The sequence below is a fragment of the Sphaeramia orbicularis genome, chromosome 12 (assembly GCF_902148855.1).
Source record: "Sphaeramia orbicularis chromosome 12, fSphaOr1.1, whole genome shotgun sequence".
Taxonomy (NCBI): domain Eukaryota; kingdom Metazoa; phylum Chordata; class Actinopteri; order Kurtiformes; family Apogonidae; genus Sphaeramia; species Sphaeramia orbicularis.
Window position 1 is genome coordinate 79,415,460 of NC_043968.1, and position 17,859 is coordinate 79,433,318.

General features: G+C 41.2%; 1 protein-coding gene across 1 annotated transcript in view; it reads right to left on the reverse strand.

Annotated features, from left to right (window-relative positions):
• Positions 1–17,859, reverse strand: part of cog5 (component of oligomeric golgi complex 5) — a 53,061-nt gene that overhangs the window by 9,698 nt on the left and 25,504 nt on the right. The window contains exons 7-11 of the mRNA XM_030149623.1: positions 5,752–5,882; positions 2,903–3,062; positions 2,154–2,266; positions 1,913–1,990; positions 645–726 (exon numbers count right to left, since the gene is read on the reverse strand). Of these exons, the coding sequence (XP_030005483.1) occupies positions 645–726; positions 1,913–1,990; positions 2,154–2,266; positions 2,903–3,062; positions 5,752–5,882 (564 nt within the window). The remainder of the gene's footprint in view (positions 1–644; positions 727–1,912; positions 1,991–2,153; positions 2,267–2,902; positions 3,063–5,751; positions 5,883–17,859) is intronic.

The following is a 17,859-nucleotide window of genomic DNA, read 5'->3' on the forward strand; positions in this document are numbered from 1 at the left end:
TTCTGTCTCTTGCACAAGGTATTCTGGGATGCGCTGTTGGATATGTATGACACTGTTTAAGGACGTATCTGTGGTATGTACGGCAGTATTCACTACAGCTGATATAGTAAAAAGTACACATTCATAAACCACATGTGGTCACCTTCTTTCTATGCCTGTCAGATTCACACACAGACACTACAGTTTTTATCCATGGCGCTTGTGCCACAGTCCATCCACGGAGCTCAGACTGTTAGTGTGCAGTGTACACATCCAAAAATCTGCGGCGTACGTTAACGTGGGTCTGAAGAAAACAAAAACTTTACCCAAATAAATAGTGACACTTTTAAATGCTAGTAAAAATATGTTCTATTTAACGGATTGAATTTTATCGATACAAACATTCAATAACCAAAGCATCTCGATATCATTCCAAACTTTTCATTCACTCGCAGCTTCTCTACCGGTGCACTCGGATCGTGCACGCGCGTGTTGGCGTATCGGTGCGTATCCGATAATCTTCCCATCCCTAATACCAACATATATACACAGGGTGTATCAAAAAAAACTATGCATTTTGAAAAATTACCCCCAGTTCCCCAATTGAGAATTTTTGGAATTTTCAGGTGTTGTTGTGGTGGTTCCAGTGGAGGAACCAAACGTACCTTCGGTTGCTCGATAAAACTCTTGGGTCAGTGTGGTGGTCACATCTGTCCAGAAGGTGTAGAGGATGTCAGCTTGACCGTCCTGTCACAAACACAGGAAACATGTCCAAATACAGACCAAACTATTCCAGTCCAGTCCCAGGTTAGGGTCACATGGGTCAACAGGACATTTTGAACCCTTTAATGACTACACCTGGTCTAGAGGTGGATTATAATAAGAACAGTGGAACAGTTTACTCCTACTTTTATATATTTACACCTTCACATTCAAACAGTCTCCTTTAACAGTCAGACATTTGTCCTTCTGACAGATGAGTGAAAGAGTTCAAAAAAATAAAAGTAAAAATGTGTGCATTAGCTTTTACAGGAGAAGAAGACGCCTGAAGGGTTAAACAGTGTGTGTGTTTGTGTGTAACTGTAGAGTGTGTGTGTTTGTGTAACTGTACTGTGTGTGTGTGTAGTTGTACAGTGTGTGTTTGTGTGTGTAGTTGTACAGTGTGTGTTTGTGTGTAGTTGTACAGTGTGTGTTTGTGTGTGTAGTTGTACAGTGTGTGTTTGTGTGTAGTTGTACAGTGTGTGTGTTTATGTGTAACCGTACAGTGTGTGTTTATGTGTAACTGTACAGTGTGTGTTTATGTGAAACCGTACAGTGTGTGTTTATGTGTAACCGTAAAGTGTATGTTTGTGTGTAACTGTACAGTGTGTGTTTAAGTGTAACTGTAGAGTGTGTGTTTAAGTGTAACTGTACAGTGTGTGTTAGTGTGTAACTGTACAGTCTGTTCTCTGTTCTGTTCTTTGTTCTATGTTCTCCGTTGCATTCTTCTGTCCAAATGCAGCTGCACTGCTAACGTTTGCATTTACACATGTTATTATGTCTCCAACTCACACCTCTAGCTCTGGGTAATTGGTAAAGGCTTTGTTTCCATGGTAACACTGTGGTTTGCACATTGAGCACTGTGTGGAGGTAAGAGACTGAGACGCCGATAATGGTCATGACTGCTATGATCACTACTGATACTTAGTCTGTTTCTGCTCAAGCACAACCTCAAACACAATCCTACATTTGAAACAAAGAAACCCAATTTAACAAACCAGACAAAAACATGACACTTCTAATTGGACCTGAACTATGTGGGCGTGTTCCAGGGCTGGGACTATATTCCACTAATGATCATTAAACACTGCTCTTTAATATTATTATGGTCTGGTTCTTATGGACACCACTCTGCTGTGGAACAGCTGGTCCAAATCAATAATTGCTAACTCACCTTGATGATTTCATCAATGAAACAAATGTGACTGACAGGGTCCCTTTTTTTCATCAAGACCGTCTGCAGATGCTGCACCTGTAAAAACACACGACGAAGAAAATGAACATCGAGCCTCAAATATCAGACATCCACACACGTTTTCATGGGTTAGTCACTGCTGTTGTGGTACAGTTAGTAGTACTAATACTACTAGTACTACTAGCACTAGTAGTACTAGTAGTGGAAGGTAGTCATGTACCTGTCTGCATGCAGCGCAAATCTGGTCCATCAGTTTTTCCAAGTTGGTCCACAGAGCAGCACGGAACCCTGCAGTGTTCCCTGGTGTGGGCAGCACCGCCCTGCCTGGAGCCCCTGAGGATACACACTCCCATTACCTACAGGGTTAGGGTGGTCCAGTCCAGTCCAGGTTAGGCACTAACAAGGGCCCCCCGGGTAGTCCAGTCCAGTCCGGTCCAGGTTAGGCACTAACAAGGGCCCTCTGGGTAGTCTAGTCCAGTCCGGTCCAGGTTAGGCACTAACAAGGGCCCTCTGGGTAGGCCAGTCCAGTCCAGGTTAGGCACTAAAAAGGGCCCTCTGGGTGGTCCAGTCCAGTTGATCTAATGTAGTCTAATCTGATCTAATCTAGTTGAATCTGATCTAATGTAATTTTATCTAATCTAGTCTAATATGATCTAATGTAGTCTAATCTGATCTAATTTAGTCTAATCGAATCTAATTTAGTCTAATCTAATCTAGTCTAATCTGATTTGATCTAATTTAGTCTAATCTAATCTAGTCTAATATGATCTAATCTGGCCCTCCAGTCAGACAGGGCTTCTCTCTGTAGTCGGTGTACAATAAAGCCCACTGACCCAGAATGAATTAAAAGGGGGTGTAGGAGCAGGAGCAGTATGTCCAGTGTGTGGATCTGGTGTATATGAATGGACCACATGGTCCAGTGTGTGGATCTGGTGTATATGAATGGACCACATGGTCCCTGGTTCTTACCTCTGGGGGTGGATGCTTGGGTCAGGCCCTTAATGTCCAGGGCACTGGTGATGTTGTCCCTTATGGTGGTCTGGTAACCACCTACTACAGAGGTGATGGTCTCTCTCAGACTGCCCAGGTTATAGAAGACCTGCAGGGCTGTGCCCACCTGAGTTGGATTCTACCAGACAAAAGCAGAATTGAACTGGGCAGTGTTCCACAGAACCGTTTCATGGCAGCATTAACTTCATAGGTCCGCTAGCTTCACACACTATCATTTCAGTCCCACATTAAACAGATTTGTAGAACTGCCTTTTCCATTTGTGTAATTTGACTAAAATCAGACAGATTTGAACAGAATGATGCAGATAAATGAGTCCATGCTTTTATTTAATCCAGACTAGATTATTGGAACTCACTTTTCTCAGACTGTCCCTAAAAGTCTGTCCAGACCCTGCAGTTAATCCAGAGGACCAAGTCTGAAGGAGACACTGACCAGGTAAGACAGAATATATATATATATATATATATATATATATATATATATATATATATATATATATATATATATATATATATATATTAGGCCTGTAACGGTACATGTACTGAACTGTTTCGGTACGCACCAGTTCAGTTCAGTACACAGCTGTACCAAAACGGCACAGTACGATATGAACGGAAGACGTTGTTAGATGCGGAACTTTAAATCCGCGCAAGTTCCACACGGACATATGGAACTAGCGCACACTGACTCGAAATATGAAATAACAGCTGATATAAGGTTTAAAAAAAACAACAAATATGATGTCAACCTGAAGGGACTGAAGACCCTCCACCATCATTACAGTCCTGTTTGGGATCAGTACGGGTTCAGGTGAAAGACCACAACGAGGAAAGAGAAGACGGATGTTGTTTGCCGCCTGTGAACTACAGTAGTTCTAAAACACTGACACTAGCTCTGTCTCTCTCTCTCTCTCTCACACACACACATGCTGTATAATAGAGGAATAGAACCTGGGAGTTGGAAGTTGGAAAGGAGTTGAAAGTATGTAAAGTTTCACTTTCGTTTCACGCCAGCGTTAGTTACGTTAGTTAATGACCGAACCCCCACGTATAACCCCCCTGCGCGCCTCCGAAAAAAAAAAAAAAAAAACCCTCTGTGTTTTTGACAAGTCGCACCCTGCGCGCACGCATGCACACACAAGTACACACAGTGGTCTAAACAGTTTTTTCGCTGTCCTAAAATAACTAGGTTAATTTATTTGTCAATGTTTCTCTTCAGCTTGTTTAAACAGAATACCAGTTTGCCCTCTTCTTAATGTTGCACTTCATATGGAATTTTTTTTGTTGTTATTTTCATGCAGAATGTGAACTGACAGAACTGTGATTTAATTTTTGTTGTTTGTTCAAAACTCCCTTTCAGGGAAAAGTGCAACACAAATGTTTAAAATACATTTAGTAATATTTTATTTTCTATTTGATTTATAGCAGCAGAATTATATTATTCCTGTTTTTCTGTATTCTGTTGTCTCCAAAAATTTGTGGAAGAATGTTCAAAAATTCATAAATGCATTAAAGACATTTTGAGGGGTTTTCTTTCTTCCCGTACCGAACCGAAAAAAAAAAACGAACCGTGGCTTTGAAAACCGAAAATGTACAAAAAACGAAAAAATTTTTGTACCGTTACAGGCCTAATATATATATATATATATATATATATTATATATATAATATATATATATATATATATATATATATATATATGTATACATATAGGGCAGGGTTGTAATAATAATAATGTTCTAAATTACTTTTAAAACATATCAACAAAAGCACCCCTGTGGTCTTTGATTTAACGACTACTATTTGTGTCCAATTTTCTTTGAGTTTTTATTTAACAAGTTGAAAATGGAGCTCAGATTAATACACTGCCGTATTTTGGTAAAAGTCTCATGGAACATCATTTGTGACATACTTTGGTTGTGAACACAAACACACTGTCTTCCCACTAACATGGAATATGTGTGAAACACTGAAACTACGTCGTCTTCTGTACACTGGCAGTGTGTCACCATGGAAACGGAAACTGAACACACACACACACACACACACACACACACTCTAACAGGGTTCTCCTTTAATGGAGCGTGGTTCTCCAGAGGCCCAGTCTTTCTGGGGCAGCTGAAGGTTAACACAGCTCACATGCACTGCCTCACATGTTCGACTAAATGACACCAATACAATACAGTCATATGTCGTCTGCTGCAAATGTCAATGCAAAGCAGAAGGAGGACAGAACGGCCTGAGCACTTTTAATCCACCACGACCAAATATAGGGTAAGATTCTGTTAAAAGTTCCTGCCCTATAATTTAGATTAGATTATCTTTGTGTAAAACTTATTACCTACATATTTATATTTGAAAGGACTGATATTTGAAAGGACTGACCCCTAACCCTAACCCCAACCCTAACCACAACCCCTAACCCCAACCCCCTGACAGACAGACAGACAGACAGACAGACAACAAAAGTATTGCAATACCCCTTCAGCCAGATGTTGGCAGAGGGGTAAAAACAGGATCTAAGAAAAGATAAAGGGTATCTGTGACGGCTTAAAAAATAAAATAAAATAAACCTCTGGATAAGGCACAATTGTAAGGGAATTTCTTCCTTAACCCAAAATTAATGTATGTACCAAAACTTGAGAGAAACAGTGATTTTCAGAGGCTGTGATCAGAGAGGAGTCGGTGTGATATGTCACTGTTAAACTGAACTGTACTGGGTCTGCTTTTCCCTCCAGTTGAGGTTTGAACATCATAATGGTTTTACCTGCAGAATGGAAGGCCTGGTGAGTGCATGTGGAGCGTACCTGAATCTCCATGCCCTGTTCCAGAAGCCTCTTGGCCTGGTTCTCCACCTCCAGCCTGGCTCTACTGATGAGCAGCAGCTCATTCTCTATCACCTCGATGCCACTCAGATCCACCCCCTGTGACAGGTAGTCTGGAGAACACACAAACACACCAAAAACACATGAGTACACAAGTCTCTTAATAATGTTTGTCAAGGCCATAAATATATACAATAAAAACATATATGCTTTGTATACAAAAAATACATCAACAGTAGAAAAAGTCTTGGTGATGTCACTCATTGAGTGGTGTGACCTCAAGCTATCTGTTGTTCATGGTTCATGGCCTTTTTGGAAATGCTGTCATGAAGTGCATTGTGGGAATGGCGACCAAGCGAAAGCGGTTTCTCACAGATTCGGGTGGAAAATGATCCAGATGGCTCCAAGGTAAACTCTTCCAGTCCACCTGGGTTGTTTTCCAGAATGAGTCTAGTCGATGGACGGAGGTAAAGGACACATTTGGGTTCAACACTCACCAACAGACAAACTGCTGCTGTCTGCAATTCACATTCCCACAATGCACTTCACCACAAAACTTCTGAAAAGGCCCTAGTGCTGTTTGGGTTTGTTCTGTAAACAAGCAGACTGTGTTTATGATGGAGTCATCTACGAAGACGTTCACTGTGAGGGAAGTGATTCAGGTGCACAAGCACAGAAAGACTAACGGAGTAGAGATAATTAGGATCTGACTGGGGTTTGGGTTAGGGTTAGACGAGAACTGGGTTTGGGTTTGGGTTAGGCTATCACTGGGGTTATGGTTAGGCTATCACTGGGGTTAGAGTTAGGGTCACTGGGGTTAGGGTTAGGCTATCACTGGGGTTAGGGTTAGGCTATCACTGGGGTTAGAGTTAGGCTATCACTGGGGTTAGGGTTAGGCTGTCACTGGGGTTAGGGTTAGGGTTAGGCTATCACTGGGGTTAGAGTTAGGGTCACTGGGGTTAGGGTTAGGCTATCACTAGGGTTAGGGTTAGGCTATCACTAGGGTTAGGCTATCACTGGGGTTAGGGTTAGGGTTAGGCTATCACTGGGGTTAGAGTTAGGCTATCACTGGGGTTAGGGTTAGGCTGTCACTGGGGTTAGGGTTAGGGTTAGGCTATCACTGGGGTTAGAGTTAGGCTATCACTGGGGTTAGGGTTAGGCAATCACTGGGGTTAGGGTTAGGCTATCACTGGGGTTAGGCTATCACTGGGGTTAGGGTTAGGCAATCACTGGGGTTAGGGTTAGGCTGTCACTGGGGTTAGGGTTAGGGTTAGGCTATCACTGGGGTTAGAGTTAGGCTATCACTGGGGTTAGGGTTAGGCAATCACTGGGGTTAGGGTTAGGCAATCACTGGGGTTAGGCTATCACTGGGGTTAGGGTTAGGCAATCACTGGGGTTAGGGTTAGGCTGTCACTGGGGTTAGGGTTAGGCTATCACTGGGGTTAGGGTTAGGCAATCACTGGGGTTAAGGTTAGGCTATCACTGGGGTTAGGGTTAGGCAATCACTGGGGTTAGGGTTAGGCTATCACTGGGGTTAGGCTATCACTGGGGTTAGGGTTAGGCAATCACTGGGGTTAGGGTTAGGCTATCACTGGGGTTAGGGTTAGGCAATCACTGGGGTTAGGGTTAGGCTATCACTGGGGTTAGGGTTAGGCTATCACTGGGGTTAGGGTTAGGCTATCACTGGGGTTAGGGTTAGGCTATCTCTGGGGTTAGGGTTAGGCTAGCACTGGGGTTTGGGTTAGGGTTAGGCTAGCACTGGGGTTAGGCTATCACTGGGATTTGGGTTAGGCTATCACTGGTGTTAGGGTTAGACTATCACTGGGTTTAGGGTTAGGCTATCACTGAGGTTAGGCTATCACTGGGGTTTGGGTTAGGCTATCACTGGGTTAGGGTTAGGGTCACTGGGGTTGGACACATTTGAACAAACATCTGTGACCAAAGTCAGATGCTGATTTAATGAACTGGCCGTTGCCGCCAGTCAATGATAATACTATATCTGAGTGTGATATTTTCAACCTTGACAAAGGCCCTTGGAAGGGCCAGAAACAGACCCATTTCTAAGTCTTGAATCATTTATTTACTGTTACTTCCCCCTATAAAGCTCTGGCATGTCACCTGTACAGTTCCTACGTAATGTACATCTATGCTTTAAAGGTCTTATGAGAAGTATTGATATTCAAAATATCAACAGCAGAGCAAGTTGTGTTTGAAAATGCACCAAAACCACCAATGAAGAACAAACTACATCTCCACAGAATGTACCAGTCAAAGAACTCAAAGATCTAAGACTAGAGTGTCCTTTTATTGTGTCCATCCTAAGGTCCAGCTGTGCAATAATCCTGCTGTCTCATCAGCATCTGGATCTGCCACATCTGTGAGGTGGATGGATTATCTGGGCAGAGGAGAAGTGTTCACTAACACAGATTTACACAGATTTATGAACAATATTTGACAGAAATAGGGCTTAGGGAACACAGAAACAGTCTGAGGTCTTTGAGTTCAGCTCATGAAAAATGGGAACAAAAACAAAAGTGTTGTGTTTGCATTTTTGTTCAGTGTAGTTCTCAAAACTGTCTTGACTGTACTTCTCAAACTTTAAAAACTTTTTGATTATCATATTTCTGTGACTCTGCAAACATGAATAAATAAGTGGTCAGTGGGATTACACAGCTTGATACATTTATCAGTGCACGTGTTTCAGGGAAGCACATGTCACTTCTACATGTTTATCTTTTCCATCATGTATTATGTCCAAACACATGCTTTCAAAGTCAAGCCATCAGCGCCTGAAGATAACACTTTAAGTGTAACAGTGACACTGAAACTGTAGCCATGATCTGCCCTCATGGATGTTCATTCAGCCACAGAAAGAAACAAACAGATAAACAGAGGTAAAAACGGTTGAAAAGAACACAACTGTACAGTTCACTTTTATCTGGTTGTTTAACAAACGTCAATTCTTTTGAATGTTTTGCTGTATTGGTAGTGCAGTGTTGAAGACTGGGCTGAAGACAAAGTGGGACCAGGCAACCCTAACCCAAACCCTAACCCTAACCCTAAGGGAAACAAAGGATGGAAGGAATTCAGCCTCTGATTATGAAAGAGGAGTGGAGGCTGATATCGAACCATTTCACATGTGATATTTGTCTACGGCTGTCGATTGTTTACTCTTTTTCCCAGAGACGGAGTATTATCAGGAAGTGTCCGGCTGAGGCACAGAAGACCAGAGAACTGGACGGTGATAAAGATGACCCAGAACTCTCCAAAGATGGTTTTGATTTAATGCAGCACAGAACATTACAACTCGGTTTGTCGGCCATTTTCCACAGTCACGTTTTCTTGATTTGTTTATTTTTCCGCTTCTGACCCGGATTGACCTGGTGACGTCCACTCATGTCGTCACGGTTCACTTAGAAAAAACAAGTTTTCCTTGAGCCAAATTTTTGGTTCCTGAAGGCTCTGATTTGGTGTGAACACATCAGCTGGTTTGTGATAAGGTGCGTTAACCAGCAACGGCACAGTTCTCTGTGGGTCTGAAAACAGTTACAGAGAAAGGTTGGTCTTCTTCTGACTTTGGTCCTAACATGCTGACGTTGAAATGCTATGCTTGAACCCACACCCCAAAGACCAAGACCACAGAGGCTGCTGGATGTTCCTGGTGGTTCCCTGGGGACAGGTTGGGTTCTGGCACAGATGTGCCCTGGTTTCTGCGCTTAGGGAATTTATTCAGTTCAGTCTTCACTGGACAAGACAGATATAATAAAAAATCAAAGGTAGCCATAAGTAAAATTATGCTTTATATCATAATTTACCCCAGCACTCAAAAACAAAAGAGCCACCGTCACCGTGGTGATGGGGATAATCAGCAGAGTGAGATGTTCTGGGAACCCACTTCCCACTCAGATTCCCTCATATTTAACAGTCAGGACAGACTGATCACTCCGTGGAGATGAAGAAGGCTGAGGTGGTGTTGGAGTGCATGGGACCAGACTCATTACCACGGTGAGAAGGTCTCACACAGAGACACACCCATTCAAGCCATCGGCCAATTCAAGCCCCAGCAGCTGAAATTAGGGAAAAGCCACAAATACAGAAACACAGCCCTTCCTTCAGCTGCTCTCTCCTCCTAAATGTAAAGATAGATGACCTGACATCATTTCATACTGATGTTGAAAAATCAGGCCGGTTTTCCACGCTTCTACGTCAGCTAACAGAGTGGAGTCCCAGAGTTCCCTGTGGTGGACACCTGCCAATCTCTTCTTCTAATGGACCATGTTTAGAAACACAAAGCACAAGTATTTGTCAGATGAAGATATCTATCTATCTATCTATCTATCTATCTATCTATATATATATATATATATATATATATATATATATATATATATATATATATATGAGATTTCATCCATGATACTGCTTTTTTAGCCTTCCACATGTAAATGTTTCAGTTTCTGAAACATGACATGTACAAAGCAGTGTAGTTGTGGCTGTACTCATCACTGTGTTACAGCTAACCCTTACCCTAACCCAGAGGTCAGTAACCCTGGTCCTCCAGAGCCACTGTCCTGCATGTTTTAGATCACAGGTGTCAAAGATGCGGCCTGGCGGCCAAAACTGGCCCATAGGATGAATTTGCAAAGTGCAAGTTAGGGCATCAAACTCAAAAATTATATAATAACCTATAAATAATGACAACACCAATTTTTTCCCTTTGATTTAGCACAAAAAGCATTAAGTTATGAAAATGTTTACATTGACAAACTAGGAAAGCACTCGGAGAGCGCAGAACTCCGCCAAGGTAGATCAGTGGCCACCCCCCCCCGATCACCACCAAAATTTAATCATTGGTTCCTTGTGCCAGTATCAACATTTCCTGAAATTTTCATCCAAATCTGTCCATAACTTTTTGAGTTATCTTGCACACAGACAGACGGACAGACGGACAGACAGACAGACAGACAGACAGACAAACCAACACCAGCAAAAACATAACCTCCTTGGCGGAGGTAACTATCCTTTAACAATAAAATGTGAAAAACCTAAACAAATATAAGCAACCTGAAATGTCTGAAGAAAATTAAGTGCAATTTTATCAATATTCTGCCTGTTACTAAATATTTTGTGCCTTGGTAGATCTGACCTGTAATGCATTTGTATAAATGATAAGTTGAGGCATAATATTGATAAAATTGTACTAATATTTCTGAGAAATTTCATTTTTCTCAGGTTATTCGCATCTGTTTGGTTTGGATAGTTTGTAAATGTAAATATTGGCATAACTGAATGTTATTTTTTGCACTAAAACAATTTGGAGTTGTTATTATTTATTGGCTATCATGCTATTATTTGACTGGTCCGGCCCCCTTCAGATCAAATTGGGCTGAATGTGGCCCCCAGAGGAAAATGAGTTTGACACTCCTGTTTTAGATGTAGCCCTCTTCCAACACACCTGATCTCCCCGCCTTCCTGTGGTAAATATGTTTCTGGTGATAGAAGTTCCTGGGAATCAGGTGGAAAATGGGCTAAAGTGTTGGGACAGTTTTGGTGGAAGACGCCACATAACAACACGTTTGTCCAAACTGTCCATTTTCATGATGGAGTTGGAGGTCAAAGGTTGTTGTTGTTTCACACAGTGAGGGGGCCTTTCAAACACTAATGCACTGACTGCAGATAAATGATGATCCGACCACTGTGACACAGAAACATTCACCTCATTCAGAGGATGGAGTTCAATAAAGACTGAGCTAAAACGTGTCACTGACGTCGATGCTCCGTCCAGCCCAACAGCATAAAGAGACCACAGAAATACAGAGTAACCTGTGGACAGCTAGTAACCAACACTGACATCACTGTTCCTAAGCAAGTGAAACAGTAGGCGGAGCTTACTAATAGCCCCGCCCAGTCACACAACACACTGCTCACTGATACCCCCGCAGACCTAGGGACTGATTTTGATTCTTAACTTTCAATCTTTTCAAAACCTTTAAAACAAAAAAAAAACCTAAACAAGTGGTTCTAGGCACAACAAACCCCGCCCCTCACACGTATCGTAGTTTATTTTGGCATCGATCCAGCTGATGTCATCATGTCTACATGTGTGCTGATGTCATCATATCAATCACCTCTATCTCTGTGCTAAGTCTGAAGTACATTGAAACAAAATGGATGTTTTTATAGACATTTGTCATTTCACCCATTATAAGTAAATGTGAAAAAAATACTTTTAAAAATTCATTAAAAATTTGAAGTTTGACCTACTTTTCCCAAAATGTAATCACATCTGTTCTGGGTCACTGGTAATCTATAAACCCAATTAGGTCTGAATTCAACCAATAGTTTTGCTGCTGGAGTGTAAACAAACAAACAAACCGAACCAAAAACAATAGCCCTTGCCTCCCTTCGGGGTAAAAATGCAAGTGAAGAAAGGCACATGTCAAGAACATGTGTGTGAAATTTGAAAAGAATGAGGTGAATTGTGTCCGTGAAATCAATTGGGGGGGGGGGGGGAAGGGTATGTTAGTTCTAAAATAGACACGTTAGCCCTATTGGGTCTAACTGACCCAAACACTGGGACCAGCTGTAGTCCAGATCCACTTTGTTTAATAGGTTCCATGTTTTTATCTTCGTATATGCATATAAACCACTCACTAACTTAGGGCTGGGCCATACGGAAAAAATCATATTATTAGACTTTTATTCTATATCAGACGATATCAATACGTATCATGATATAAATCAAATCCCTATTTTTGTCTATCTTAAATGTTCCGTTCCTAATAAGTTAGTTGTGAAGACATCAGAAGGTTATTTTGGATTTAAATATGATTGATTTTCTGCCAGGGGTTGAACATGACAGAAGTGTGAAGAACATTATCCAACCGTTTCAGAAAAATAAAACAGGAACAAAGATTTAAAACTAAACCAAAAGTCTGAGCAGCAGGAAAAAAGATTTACAGTTTCAAAGAGAACACAAACGAAACAGACCATTACATCTGTTGGTCAGCTCCAAAGAAATAAAACCTTCATTCCAAAAATAAATCTGAAAGCTTTCAAGTTTTACAGGAGAAGAGAAACAAAATGGACGTATATGTTCTTTTGTCAATGTCAAATGAATAAATGGAAGTAAAAATTCAACATATTCTGAACAGTTAAGTGTCACTCTACTGCTGAAGGTTTTATACGACTGTGTGGGTCTGAAATACATTATGAACTTTGACGTGTTAACAGAAATATAACCCACCTTCACCCAACAATTCCAGGGGTATATACGTAGGGGTGCGCTCCATAACTGGCGTAAACCGAAATTGAAACTTAACACACTTTGAATGTCCGACTCCTGTTCTTCACATTAGCTACTTGTATTTGTTGGGTTCCCCTCCGTATTGGACTGAAGGTCCTGAACCCAAACGGTTCCACCTACTGTTCATTACCCCGGTCGCTCCAGTTCTGGGTCACATGTCCTCCAGAGGGAATACTCGTGACTTCCTGCTTCTGCCCAAACATTAGCGTGTGCTACGGCTGCTCTTACACCTGTGCTGTGGGCGTCGACCTAACCTGCTGTGGCTCTAGTGTGATTAGTTCGGTGCAGCGCTACTTAATTATGATTGGCTGTCAACGCCACGTGCAGACGTGTTATGTCTGTCAAAACAACGAATTGTATTGAAATTGTATCGAGCATGTCTCATATTTCTATGGAGGAAAAGTTATATCATGACATAAACAGTTCTGGAAAAACTCCCAGACCACTGTAAAAGTACCCGTTTGTCTGATTCTTCCATTTCTACGTCTGTGTTTGAGTCAAATAAACGTGTTTTTTTTTCTCTAAACTACAGACATTTGTCCCAAATTCCAAAAATAAATCTTGTTATTTAGAACATGTATTTGCAGAACACATACATGGTCCAAATCCCAAACAGATGCAGTGTTTTCAGAGTCAATAATGCAAATCAAATCACTTCATCTTCATTTGTAAACAACCCAAACTACAGTTGGATGTGGGTCACAGGTCACACATCCATATTTGGTGGAATAACCCTGATGTTCCATGACAGCTTCCACGTGTCTTCTCTGTCCTCCGCTGCTGTTGGATGACTTTATGCAGCTCCTGCCATGGAAGGTCCAGAAGCTCAGACCTGTTCCATGGCTTGGACCATCCATGTTCCTCCAGAAGTTTTCACAGTGGGTTCAGGTCTGGAGATTGGACTGGACCTGACAGGGTCTTCATCTGGTGGTCCATCATCCACACCTTTATGGACCTAGCTGAGGACAGGAGCATTGTCCTGGTAGAAGAACCAGTCCTACTCACAGTTTGGGAACATTGGCGGAGCACAAGTCCAGTAGTTTTCCATAGTTACTTTTGGATTACAGTAAGGGTCTTAGAAAATATCGGTTCTGCAATATATTGCGATATTTCATTTCACAATACTGTATCGATATTAAAAAGTACAGTATTGATAATTTTAGGTATTTATTCAAATGCAGATATGGCGGAGGTTCATTTTTGTTTCTTGGTTTTCTTTATTGTTTATATCTTATTTATTATTATTTAACACTGTTTTATTAAATAATGGTTATTTGAAGCATCCTAAAAGCACTTTTACTGTCTGAGAGGCAGATGTTCATACCTTTGTTGGGATTGCACAAAAATAATGCTATGATGTTAGTTCTGAACTTATAGAATATGAACATTTGAACAGGATCTTAAACTGTAATGTCTGTAAAACCTAATTTAAGTTTTAACACAGGGAAGTTTTGTGATATAGCATTAGATCCTGTTGTGATCAAATAAAAATGCGTTCAGTATTTGTGCAGATTTCTGGTGTAATTCAATTCTTCCAGGAAATAATCATTAAAAAAAGAAACAAACAAAAAAATTGCGTTTTTAACAGTATCATGATATATCGCATCGTGATCCTAGTATTGTGATTTGTATCGTATTGTCAGATTCTTGCCAATACACACCCCTAGATTACAGTTACTTTTGTGGTAGTAATAGAACTATTTTAGCCAATTGGAAGAAGATAGTGATGGACACAGTAATGCTGTTTCTACTTCTGCTTCTGAAAGAAGACATGGATCAGCTGTTTATTCAGTAGAAGGTGTGTTTGGGTTGGAAAGGAATGGAATGAAATGAAATGGAATGACTGTCATACATCCACACATGATTATTTCACAGGAAAATGCAGCGGTTTTCTTCCAGAGCTGTAAATCATTCTTGTTTTATTGCCCAGCCCTACACTACCAATATCTATGGAAATCCTTTTCACATTGTCTGAACTCTCAGATAGTTCTATGCATACGCTTGTAGAACTGGAGTTCCAGAACATCTTTAATCAGTATCTTCCTCTTGTGAGTGAGTTGTACAGCACACAGTGCATACATGTCTCAACACATTACTTTGTCACGAACGGGTATCTCAGCCCCTAAATACAATAAAGTGACACTGGCATTAATGTTCAGAAAATATAATCTGAAAAAGTAAATAAATGAGGTCATATTACTTCAGTGTGGTTCACGTACAATGGGTGGTTCTGGATTACAACAAATCAAACTGGCTTTACTTGATCAAAATACGACCAGATGAGAGATAGAGTGAAAAAAAGAAAGAAAGAGAGAGACAGCACTGGTTTGAATGTGGACCTATCAGTGTGTGTTTGCTTTGGCCGGCGGTGCCGTTGTTGCCATGCCAATGCCCAGTAGCCCTAATTAGTCCTCTCACTAGCTAGCTTACAGACCCGCTTAGCAGACACTAAGAGGAAGACGAGTCCAGCTCCAGATAACCGCAGTGAAGGACGATGCATCCAGCAGGTGATGTGCAAACACAAACGGGGGAGGAGTGGCCAAAGTCCTGAGCAGGGTCAGGATGATGCTGTTTGTCCTGTCATGAGCACCTTCAAGCACCACGGCTTTGGACCAAAGGCAGCACTCCTCCACAGACAGAACAAAGGAGAAAAGTCAGTTCCATTATTAAACTGAGTAAGAGAATACTTTATAGAATAAAGTCAAAGATAGAAAAAGACAAAGGAAGAAAAATAAATGACAAGGAAAGTGTTCCATGTGCATCGAGTCCAGTGAGTTGAGCACAGAAGTGGAAAAAAAGAGAAGAGTCTGAGAGAAAGTGGGGGAGGGAGCAGTGGATGAGTAGGAAGGGCAACGGGAGGCAGATCGACAGAGAAGCAGCAACAGGACGGACACAGAGGGACGGAAAAAGCAGCAGAGCACAGACAACGAAGGGGGACGAAGACCGGTGGCAGCGGTGCGGCGGCGGCGCTCACTCCTCCAGCTCCGAGGCCATCACACCTCTACCCTGAACCAGCAGCGTGTCCACGGATGGTCCTCATGACCAGATACTGAGCAAAAGCCCTCACACTCTGGAGACGTGTCACATGATTATACTGTCCAGGACTGAAACGGAAACGTGTCCAGCAGAGGACAGAAACCTGGAACTGCAGGACTGAGGAACGCACTGAGGCTTCAGGTAAATGAACACACTATCGACAGCAAGTCCATGATCACTGCTGACAGGAAGGAAACAGGACTGAGCTGCACAAAGGAACTGGACAAACAACACCTTTATGACCTGATCAACACACACAGGATGAACTACTCTAACCCTAACCCTAACCCACAACCTGCACCTCAGGGTTCTTAAACACAAGAACAATCAAGTAAAATAATCTGCTGTCAACACCACTGGGCACTTATATATACACACATATACACACACACTGCTCCCACAGGCTTGTACTGTAGGCACTAGGCATGATGGGTATTCACTTCATTTGCCCACTGTCAGACCACATGACCTCTGTCCAGTCCAATGCAGTCCAATCTCAATGGTCTCGACCAAATCGACAGTTGTTTCTGGAATAAGGAGGACTGGCTGCGTTAGTTCGGCTCTAACTGCAGCTGTAAACTATCAGTTGCTGTAACAGTCCAAACTGTTTGCTCAGTTTAATCCAGGTGAGGACATTTTTTTGGAAACATGACCTTTGACCTGTTCCTTAGTGATCTGAGACTTGGTTGTCCCCTTAGAGACTAGGGGTGTGTATTGGCAAGAATCTGGTGATACGATACAAATCACAATACTAGGATCACAATACGATATATCACGATATATCATGATATTGTTAAAAAGGCAATTTTTTGTTTGTTTCTGTTTTTTTAAATGATTATTTCCTTGAAGAATTGAATTACACCAGAAATATGCACAAATACTAAACACATTTTTATTTGATCAGAACAGGATCTAATGTTCCTGTGTTCAAAGCTAAATTCTGTTTTACAGACATTACAGTTTAAGATCCTGTTCAAATGTTCATATTCTATTAGTTCAGAACTAACAGCAGATTATTTTAGTTCAATCCCAACAAAAGAACAAACATTATTTAATAAAAGAGTGTTAAATAATAAATAAAATATAAACAAAAAAGAAAAACAAAAAACAAAAATTAACCTCCACAATATCTGCATTTGAATAAATACCTAAAAATATCGATAGAGTACTTTTTAATATCGATACAGTATTGTGAAATGAAATATCGCAATATATTGCAGAACCGATATTTTCTTACACCCCTATTAGAGACATGAGACCCTTCTTGTAAATCCTGTAAAGCTGATAAACGTGGACGATTCTCTACAAAACTCCAAATGTCTGCACGTTAAGTCCATCTGATTGGATGGATGGACGTCAGGTCCAAACTTTGAGTGGTCCAACGTAGAAGGGTGTCTCTAAGTTCGTAGAATGACAGGACACTGGCATGTTTTTATCTACAGCCACTACGTGTTCCTTTATAAAACAGTATTATATAAAAAAGGTGTCAAATGTAAAACTAATAAAACGAGTAAACACCCGCCCCTCCTGCTCACTGATACGCTGCCTAAACAGGGATTAATGTTGAATTTTACATTAAAGATAAGCGTAAACTACATTAAATCAAATATCTGCCCTATTTAGGTAGTTCAGTCAAACATTATTCTGCCCAACTCTTAACTTTCAATCTGATCGCACTTTTGACAAATTAGGTGAAGAGCCTTCGAGAAACCGGTCGGACAGAAGTTCAAAGTTCAAATGTTCAAAAA